Source organism: Lutjanus erythropterus, chromosome 24, assembly GCF_056507025.1.
Source record: "Lutjanus erythropterus isolate fLutEry1 chromosome 24, fLutEry1.hap2, whole genome shotgun sequence".
Taxonomy (NCBI): Eukaryota; Metazoa; Chordata; class Actinopteri; order Lutjaniformes; family Lutjanidae; genus Lutjanus; species Lutjanus erythropterus.
Window position 1 is genome coordinate 4,439,276 of NC_139340.1, and position 10,941 is coordinate 4,450,216.

General features: G+C 39.2%; 1 protein-coding gene across 1 annotated transcript; it reads left to right on the forward strand.

Annotated features, from left to right (window-relative positions):
• The first annotated feature begins 95 nt into the window (after positions 1 to 95).
• On the forward strand, positions 96 to 10,428 carry LOC146304534 (neuronal acetylcholine receptor subunit alpha-2-like). Its single transcript, XM_084713277.1, has 8 exons — positions 96 to 414; positions 2,923 to 3,074; positions 5,684 to 5,728; positions 5,824 to 5,933; positions 7,444 to 7,663; positions 8,596 to 9,098; positions 9,723 to 10,185; positions 10,275 to 10,428. The coding sequence occupies exons 1-8, from the start codon at positions 348 to 350 to the stop codon at positions 10,398 to 10,400; spliced, it is 1,686 nt and encodes a 561-aa protein (XP_084569403.1). The 5' UTR covers positions 96 to 347; the 3' UTR covers positions 10,401 to 10,428.
• Positions 10,429 to 10,941: the final 513 nt, after the last annotated feature.

A 10,941-nucleotide genomic window follows, 5' to 3' on the forward strand; every position in this document is an offset into this window, starting at 1 on the left:
TTTAAAAGAAAATGTCTAATTTTTATGTCCCAATTCTGACTTTTTGTTTCATATTTTCAGTTTTTAATCTCATACGTTTATTAAACTGGTATACTTTTGTCTTTATCTGGCCGATATGATCTTCCATACCATGATCCCACAGTGAGACTGAGTCCAGCCCCTATAGAACATCAGAGTGGAACGTACCGCTGTGAGGCTGAGACTGGGATCCTTCCAGCTGTGTGCAGGAGACGAACAGGACAGGCTGCTGTTTAAAGAGATGAACGATGGGAAATCAAAGGCTGAACGTCTGTGAGACACACAGAGCTTCATGTTAACAGACCTGGGATCTGTCAGTGTGGCTTTAAATGGAGCATAAAGGAGATTTCACACGGAGTTCAGCGCTTTACTGCTGCTGGATCCTCATCAACTCCGGTGAGTAAAAAACACTGATTATTCCTCTACACAGACATATCTGTAGTTTCATGGACTTTAAAATACTTTACTGTTGTATCACATAGAAACGTCTGTGTGGGACTTAATGTGTTCTTAATATATAAGGACTTAATAAGGTGATTCTGCCATTTAAAAGTTATTTTATAGTGACTTTACAAAATTTGGAACTTGATTTTACATACAATATAGTATCATAAGAACTCAGTTGAATACATGTGAGGTAAACCAGGGGCAATTTTAACATTTTCCTTTATTTACAGACTACTTGAAATACACCAGTCATCTTTTGATATGAGAAATATATATATGCATTGATTACTGATACAATTTCTATATTTTCACAAATAAGGACAAAATTAATATTGTATTAAATGGAATAAGTCAAAGCAGGAGCAATAATATTCAATTAGACAAAATTGGTTGAGAGTAGAAAAGACTAAAATATCATTAAATCATCAAAATATATTTTGAAACAAATTTCTATTATATATTACATTATTATAATAGCACATTTATCCACCTATGTTATCAGTAGGTATTGTTGGTTTTACGTTATGAAGGATTTTAAGACATTTCAGAATTGTTATAAGTTGTGAATTCTTGTCTGGAACAAGAATGTTACACCATAAAAAGTAATTTATGAGATTAAAAAGCCATAATTATCAGATAAAAGTCATAATTCCAAGATAAAAGCTTGAAATTGTGAGACATTACAAAGATAAAAACTCAAAATTGAGATGAAAAGTATAAAGTATGAGTGGAAAAAGTCATAATTTGAGATTTTACAAAGTCAGAATTATGAGATAAAAAATCTGAGAACAATTTTTAAGTCATATTTAAATAAAAAAAAAAGTTAAAACTAAAACATTTTATAAATACACACACACACACACACACAGAGAGAGAGAGAGAGAGAGAGAGAGAGAGAGAGAGAGAGAGAGAGAGAGACATATATATATATTTGTGTGCAGACGTTGTAAAAAGTGTCAGTGCTGAATGTTACTGCAGTGTAATCCCACAACATGTTATCTGTTTCTCCTCCACTGGCAGAGCCTCACCTGAAACATCATTTTGTCGGTTATAAATAGCCAATATAATCACAGAAACTGGCGTTACACACATTTGCACAGTTTGTGCTCTTGGCTCGCTGTTTCTTGCGCTGGCTAATCCTAAATTGCTTGCTGGTGATGCCAGATTGCTTGCCAGAGTTCAAAGCTGAGCGTTTTCAGAGACACATGAGGGAAGGAGATGTCTGGGGTCCTGAAGTGAACAGGAAAAGGAAGGAGATATTTTACTGCATGCAGCCTTGCAAGACAAATCAAATCACATCTGAGACAAAAGGTTGAACACTGGGAATTAAAGAGGTTTACTCCAAGCATGAAATTATGATTCTGATGAGTGACGTCTGCTGGAACACGTGGCTAAGTGTTGATTTTTACATCAGCTTCAGTTTTCTTTAAGTTCAAATTATCTGATAAAAAGTCATAATGCTGAGATAAAAAGTCAAAAGTATAAGATCAATAATTATAATTATTATGGATTATAAATAATCATAGAATAAAAAAGTCAATTATGTGATAAAAAGTTCAAATTTGATCTACAAAGTAATAATTATTAGATTAAACAAAATTATGAGTGAAAAAGTCATAATTTTGAGATAGGAAAGATCATAAGAGAAAATGTAAAATTATGATATAGAAAGTACAATTATGAGATAAAAAGGTCATAATCATTATACAAAGTCATAATAATCATGAGATAAAAAGTCAAAATTATGAGATAGAAATTAATAATTATGATAAAGTTAAAATTATGAGATAAAAAGTCAGAATTATGACGTAAAAAGTCAGAATTTTAAGCTAAAAACTCAAGATTATAAGCAAAACATTATGATTAAAAAAAAGTCAAAATTGAGATTTGAAAAAGTTATAATCATGAGATAAAAGTAAAAAATCTGAGAATAATTTTACGCGTCAAAACTTTTACATTTTTATCCCACAATTAGGACTTTTTATCTTAGAATTATAAAAGGGATATTTTTTCGTTTACTGGTAGAAATGGGCTTCCATACAAATGATTTTGCTGTGTAACATAAAATTAAATCAAAGTGCAGCAGATCACCGTTTGAATCTGTCAGATTTTATGAACTATAAAGTTCAGATAATTGCTTTTTTTTTTCCAGAGAGAGGATACAGTATTTCTTTCACTTTCACAGGAGAAATGGCTCAGCAGAAAGAAGAGAATGTAAGGGGGAAAAGTGGAGAATAGCCCTTTAAAACCTTGGCAACTGAGGGGATACAGTAAATCAGAGACACATGGGTGATTTTAAAGTAACAAAAAAGCATGAAGGAGACAAGAAAAGAGAGGAGAGAGTCCTTCTTCATTCTTTTAGAGGATATTTTACTTTAAAAAAAAGTGTCCCTTTAATCACAGCGGAGTAATACATCAAAGTGACTTTACCTTCAGTCTCATCCGTCTCTCTGTCAGCTCTGGCTGAAGACTGGACTCGTGTCCACACTGAGGATGACCTCTTCAGGAGCCTGTTCGGAGGCTACAGCAAGTGGACGCGTCCGGCGCGAAACATCACCGACGTGGTTATCGTCAAGTTCGGTCTCTCTATCGCACAGCTGATAGATGTGGTGAGAAAACACACACACACACACACACACACACACACACACACACACAAACACACACACACACACGAGAATAAAGTGATAATATTTTAAGAAAATAATTCATAATATTACAAATATAAAGTCTCATCATCAAGCCAGTTCAATGATACACCTGTATGAATCAATAACCACGAGATTTGAAGTCATTATCTTGAGGTATTAACTCATTATTTTGAGATACTAAGTCAGTGTTTTGAGGGACTAACTAGTTTCTTATATATTTTGAGACAATCATTAGTTTGCACTCTAAAGTCATTATTTAAGATATTAACTATTTTGCCCTATAACTTATTATTTTGTGATATTATTATCTGAAGCTGAAGCCACACTGAATAACTGCCTTTTTAATGTAAAGATATTTGAATGTGGTAGAATATTTGAATATATTTTTGTTAGAAAGCTGAAAGAAAGAAATCTGAAGAAAGAAAGAAGAAAACAATTTTTACATGAAACAGCTCAAAGTTTGAATTTCTTAAGTTAAAAAAAGACTGCAGTCTAAAATGTCCAAGGTGGACACAGAAAGACACAGACAGACAGAGAGACACAGACTAACAGGCAGAGCAACAGACAGAGACAAGACAGACAGACAGACAGACAGTCTTTTTAACCTCTTAATTTCTAACCTTGAGCTGCTTCAGGTGTAATTGTCTGTGTATGAGATTTTAACTACTAAAGAACTCAGGCTGGTGAAACTGACCAATCGCCTGTGTGTTACAGAACATTCAAATTTGAATACTGAGAGGACCTGACTACTGTTGTTTAAATCAGCCAATCAGCTGTGAGCTACGGCACATTCAATTTTAGACAGACAGGCATGCAGAGCCGCAGACAGCAACAGACACACAGTTAGTATTTTCAAACCTTGAGCTGCTTCAGGTGTAATTGTCTCTGCATGAGGTTTTAACTACTTAAGAACTCAGGTCCTCTCAGTATTCAAATTTGAATGTTTTGTGACACACAGGTGATTGGTCAATTTCACCAGCCTGCTCTTGGTTAAATCAGCCAATCGCCTGTGAGCTACAGCACATTCAATTTTAGACAGACAGAGAGCTACAGATAGGCATGCAGAGTGGCAGACAGCAACAGACACACAGTTAGTATTTTCTAACCTTGAGCTGCTTCAGGTGTAATTGTCTCTGTATGAGATTTTAACTACTAAAGAACTCAGGCTGGTGAAACTGACCAATCACCTGTGTGTTACAGAACATTCAAATTTGAATACTGAGAGGACCTGACTACTGTTGGTTAAATCAGCCAATCAGCTGTGAGCACTGGCACATTCAATTTTAGACAGGGAGAGAGACACAGATAGGCATGCAGAGTGGCAGACAGACAGACAGACAGTATTTTCAAACCTTGAGCTGCTTCAGGTGTAATTGTCTCTGCATGAGGTTTTAACTACTTAAGAACTCAGCTCCTCTCAGTATTCAAATTTTAATGTTTTGTGACACACAGGTGATTGGTCAATTTCACCAGCCTGCTCTTGGTTAAATCAGCCAATCGCCTGTGAGCTACAGCACATTCAATTTTAGACAGACAGGCATGCAGAGTGGCAGACAGCAACAGACACACAGCCAGTATTTTCAAACCTCGAGCTGCTTCAGGTGTAATTGTCTCTGTATGAGGTTTTAAGACCTCAGGTCCTCTCAGTATTCAAATTTGAATGTTCTGTAACACACAGGTGATTGGTTGATTTCACCAGCCTGCTCTTGGTTAAATCAGCCAATCGCCTGTGAGCTACAGCACATTCAATTTAAAATACTCCAAACAAAGGCAAAAATTGAGAAAAGGTACCACTCAAACTCCAGCCGTTTAACGAAAAACCGCAATTGCTACAGTTAAAAACTGCATACTGTGAGTGAGAGGACGAGATGCCGAACACGAAGGTGCAAATTTTATTTCTGTGGTGTGAAAAATGAGGCCAGTAGCGTGATGGAAAAAACAGGGATCATCTGCTTTCTTCCAGAAATGGTGGCTCTGGCTTAACATGGGAGCGAATGGGGCGGCCGGTTGGACTTGTTGTTCTTTCAGACCCTGCTCAGCCCAAACCGTTAGTCCGTTTCCTTCAGCGGTCACACCTCTGTGACCAGCACGGTTTTTCCTACAAAATCCTGTACAATTTGTGTATGTAGAGTGAACAATGTGACCGTAGCAGCGAGTTTAAGAGAAAACCTCTAGATGAATTTGAAGCCGCTCTCCACTCTGGCGATGACATCACCCACTCTAGCCCTAACAATTCCACGCAATACACACCCATTATAAAGTCTGAGAAGAGACTTAGAAGTCTGACAGAACTTAATTCTTAAAATCTCAGATTTTTTTCTGTGAACATGGGCCCTAATACTCCATCATATTTTTCACACAAGTCACTTGACTTTTTTCTAGTTTAAAAGTTATCATTCTGACATATAATGTCTAATAATAAGAGTTGATGCCTCCTAACCTGATTGTATCTCCCACTTTTTCTGAATCTCCTGTACACAGATATATATGAACACACACGTAAATCTAAAATTGTTTCCACTCATGGACTGTTTTTTTTTTTTAATCCATTTTTGGCTCCAAAACAGGATGAGAAAAATCAGATGATGACGACCAACGTGTGGCTGAAACAGGTAGATTACCCTATGAGTATCTGACACTAAAAGTGGTTTAAAAAAGTTTTTTTTTCTCTAAAAAAGTTTCTTTAAAACTGTGTACGTGTTGGCAGGAATGGACTGACTATAAGCTGCAGTGGACTCCCTCCGACTTCGACAATGTGACGTCCATCAGGGTTCCTTCTGAGCTCATCTGGGTGCCCGACATTGTGCTGTACAACAAGTAAAAAACACACACAGTCACACATTTAAGACCAAACAACTGCTTCAGTCGCACAAATCCTCCTTATTTTGTTATATTTAATTTATAATTATAGATACATAGATTCAAAATACACATTTTTCCTCTTACCTGCAGTGCCGTTTATCATCGAGTTCATTTTGGTGCGAGCTGTAGAGCTTGGGAGATGTCGGCTGTACAGATGTCTGCCTTCTCTCAAATATAATAAAGTTAGACGGCACTCGGCTTGTGGTGCTAAAAGAATAAAAAAAATACATCTGAGAAACTCAACATCTCAGTGTCTGCAGGTCAAACATTTCATGATGTGTGATCAAAGAAACTTTATATCATGTCAACACTTCTGTCGCTCTCTCTCTTTCTCTTTGCTGCAAGTCTGCATCACACTTTTTATCACACTTTTATCACATCAGGACACTCACGTTCATTTTTACTAGTTGCAAACTGATCTGTTCAGTTCACCGTTCACCAAAAACTTGAGCGTGTTCAATGAATGGCACTCTTTTAGCGCGTTTTTGCACAACATTGAACACTTCTTTCTGCATGGTGATACGGTTGGCAGGTGTAGTTCGGCAGGAAGAATATAGTTCCTGCATGAAACTGTTCACAATATGGTCTGTGGATTATCGTGAGTAACTGATTGATTTCTGGAAAGTGTCGAGTTTTTCCACTTTCATTTATTTTTCATCTAGTTCCATTATATTTGAGAGAAGGCAGACATCTCGAAACAGTCCTATTCATAAGTCTTATTCTTGATTTCTGAAAAGCTGTGTAAAAAAAGGGTTATTGTCATTTTCTGGATATAAAACATACTTTCAGATAAGCACACAGAAATCCAAGGACACACATACTGTACCGAAACACACACCACTTTGAATTTCTGTAGGTGGAGCTGGAAATTATCTGTAGTGATCAATTACCTGCTTGATCTGTGACAATGTTCTCATCCGCTGAAGAGCGTACGAGGAGGGAAGGTCACTTATATGGAGCGTAACAGCTTGATGAGACCACAGCATTTCTGCATATTCCTGCATACCAATTGGTGATACATGCAAATTATCCTGTTGAATAAATGACCCCGATTCTATTGCGGCTGTACAGAGATCTTGCATCATACAGTTCTAGTCTGGTTTCCCTCCTCCCCCCTGGGCCCGAGGAAGTATTAATTCTGAAATTTGTCTGGATGGAGACGAAACTTTCTCCTCCTAAAGGAGCTTGCATCATGAATACAGTGCCGTTAACATTCAGTGATCAATTATTAAACACTCCCTCTGTAAATTGGGCATAGCTTGAGGTTTATTGATTCACCTCTTGAGTCTGAGACATAATGAGACGGAAACTTGGGAGCCTCGCTGGATGAAAAACAACGGAAAAATCACCCCTTTTATCCAGATAATTTTTCTGTCTTTCTTGTCAATTTTAAATATTTCCTTTTTCTTGCTTTTATCCGGTCTCAGTGCTATGCTTCTTCCCCTCATCTTCTCCTTTTTTCCAGTGCAGATGGAGAGTTTGCCGTCACCCACATGACCAAGGCCCATGTGTTTCACACCGGTCGTGTCCGCTGGGTGCCTCCCGCCATCTACAAGTCCTCCTGCTCCATCGACGTCACCTTCTTCCCTTTCGACCAGCAGAGCTGCAAGATGAAGTTCGGCTCCTGGACGTACGACCGCGCCAAGATCGACCTGGAGCCCTTTGAGAACACGGTGGACCTGAAGGTGGGAACAGAAGGATGTTTTTTTCTTCCTTTTCGCTTCTGATTTTGAGTTTGTGCCAGTTAATTCCCACTTTGCCTCTTTACTCCTCTTATCGGTGTCACACATGCTCTTTTCCAGCGTTTTGTTTTGCAGGAGGATGCCAGTTAAACACTCTGGCTTCTTACTTTTTAATTAACCGAATATTTCTCTGCATGTTTTTGCATTGCGGCATTAAGTTCTGGAGAAAACAAACTGCATGGATTAGTTTTTCGAGATCAAAACGCTTAATCCTGGAGAGATTTCTCAGGTTTAAAAAGGTTTTCTTAATGGAGTCGTCGTGACTTTCAAAGCAGAGGAGTTAAATATAAATCAGCCTTATGAAGCCGTTTTAGAGACAGACAGCTTAGCTCTCACTTAACATCACAGACAACAGAAAACGTGTTTGCAAACTTATTTTTCTGTACTGAAAAATAATTAAAGTTTTGGGTAAGTATGTTCATTACTTTAGTCTTGACATCAGCTGAATGAATCGCCATTAAATTTGTTGCATACATGCACAGATCCTCGAGGATGAAGAGTAATGACTTTCATGATCCCCCGACTTTTTCTCAAAAAGTCAAAAAGTATTTGCAAATCATTGCATTCTGTTTGCATGCAAGAGAAAATATTCTGTCTGTGCACACCGTTTCCCTCACTGCCTCTCCGACGTTCAGCCTCCTTCTTACTCCTCTCAGCTTGAGTCTGGTTAGTTTGGCGAGAGCAATAAAACAGCTGTTTCTGGTTACTCTTTTAAAAAAAAGGTCTCTCCCTGTAGCGATCATTTCTATAATTTTGTCAGACACTTACAATAACAATCTGAGCCTGTCAGTGGCAAAAAAGCTCTTTTAAGTAGGCCCAGAGGGATTATGGTATAATGTAGTTTTGTTTCTGTCTCCAACAAATCTCATTCCCAGGACTACTGGGAGAGCGGAGAGTGGGCAATCGTCAACGCCGTGGGCACCTACAACACCAAGAAGTACGACTGCTGCCATGAGATCTACCCCGACATCACCTACTACTTCGTCATCCGCCGCCTCCCTCTGTTCTACACCATCAACCTCATCATCCCCTGCCTCCTCATCTCCTGCCTCACCGTCCTGGTCTTCTACCTGCCGTCGGACTGCGGTGAGAAAATCACGCTGTGCATCTCCGTGCTGCTGTCGCTCACCGTCTTCCTGCTGCTCATCACGGAGATCATCCCGTCCACGTCTCTGGTCATACCTCTGATCGGGGAGTACCTGCTCTTCACCATGATTTTCGTCACGCTGTCCATCGTCATCACCGTGTTCGTGCTGAACGTGCACCACCGCTCGTCAGCGACTCACACCATGCCGCGGTGGGTTCGGAGGCTCTTCCTCTCTGCGGTGCCGCGCTGGCTGTGCATGAAGCGTCCAGACCACGGTCTCAGGCCTGTTAGGTGAGAAAATAACAAAAAAAAAATCCACTTATGTTACAGAAAAATATCATGTTGATGGGAATAGTTCCGATTACTTGAAGTGAGGTAGTTAGACTAGCTTTCCTGATGGCAAACTGCCAAATATCACTCTCTCTCCACACAAACCAAACTCCACTGACAAAAACAGCAATTTTACCTCAGAGGACACGTGAGTTGCTGGTGTACCACTGCCTTTATCAGTTAGTTATTTAGTGTTACTGTGTGACTTTGGTGTTATAAAAGTTTAATTTGGATTCACCAAAGTCACACAACAACATAAGCAAAATAACCGATCAGACCAGGAAATACTTTTTTCTGCAAGGTAAAATGACTGTTTTTGCCAGTGGAATCTGGTTGAGTGAGAGAGAGTGATATGTGGCTCATGTGATGGTGGTTTCCTGTTGGAAAAGGCTGTCTGATAGCAGAGTAAAGTGGTGAAATTTTTTTTAAACATAGCGTACACTTAAACTGATACAGTAAGCACCTCATACAACCCCACTTAAAATAATAATAATAAACTATTCCTTTAACTAATATTGGCACAAGTATTAAAAAATGTCTGCTCACTGACATGTTGTTGCCTCCAAACTCACTTTCTTGTTTCAGACGGCGCCACCTGACTGATAAACTCCTCCCTCTCAGGACTCCAGGCTCCTCCCACAACACATGCGCCTGGCTCACTCAAGAGTCTGACATCGATCTCCATGGTTATGAGGATGACAACAGTTACCACAGCAGCCACCAGCTCGACTCCCTGGACACCAGAGATGAATTTCACTACTGTGATCTTCACGGTTACCCGGACACAGATCATTTGGGGACGTTTGGGTTGACGATAGATGGTCGGCTGAGGATTTCTTCGCTCTCGCCTCCTTCCCCTCGATGTCTCGGTTACGCCCTCCTCCCACAGAGACACTCCACGCTCAGCTTTGACTGGGACACCCCTCCTGCGGAGCATGGTTCGACCCAGAGCCCGTCGGCCTCTGTTCTCTCTCCTGCAGTGGTGTCGGCCCTGGAGGGTGTGACCTACATCGCAGAGCATCTTCGGGCAGAGGACGCAGACTTCTCAGTGAGTGCTGACCTGATGATTTTTATTATTATCATGAAAATAAGCAGATTCACAGGTTCCTCTTCATTTTCTCTTTTTTGTCTCTGCAGGTGAAGGAGGACTGGAAGTATGTAGCCATGGTTGTGGACCGGATCTTCCTCTGGATGTTCATTATTGTGTGTCTGCTGGGAACAGTTGGGCTCTTCCTGCCTCCGTGGCTCTCTGGGATGTTTTAGAACTAAACAGGATATCAAAAGAATGAATGAAACTATTTAATTCATAAATAAATTATTTAAAAAACTGACTAAATACATGCAAGATTGCAGTGAAGTTTTGTTTACTTGTGAAGAGTCAAATAAATCTTCATCTCTACTTGCTAAATGACACAGACAAGCATTTCATTATTGCTGGATAATTTTTAATCAATCGACTAAATGTTTCTGCTCAAAATGCACAAAAAATAATTAAAGGGACAGTTCGGACAATGTGAAAAGCGGGTTGTATGAGGTACTTATTGAGTCAATCAGTCTTTGCTATTACCAACCGATCAGACCAGCAACCCCCATGTTCTGCGAGGTAAAATGCCTGGTTTTGCCAATGGAGTCTAGTTGAGTGGGAGGGAGCAATATTTGGCTTATGTAACAGCAGTTTCCTGTCGAATAATTGATTATCACTGGATAATTTTTTGTCAATCAACTAAATGTTTCTGCTTAAAATGCACAGAAAACTATTAAAGGGATAGTTTAGAGTATTTTAAAATAGGCCATTATATTAGCC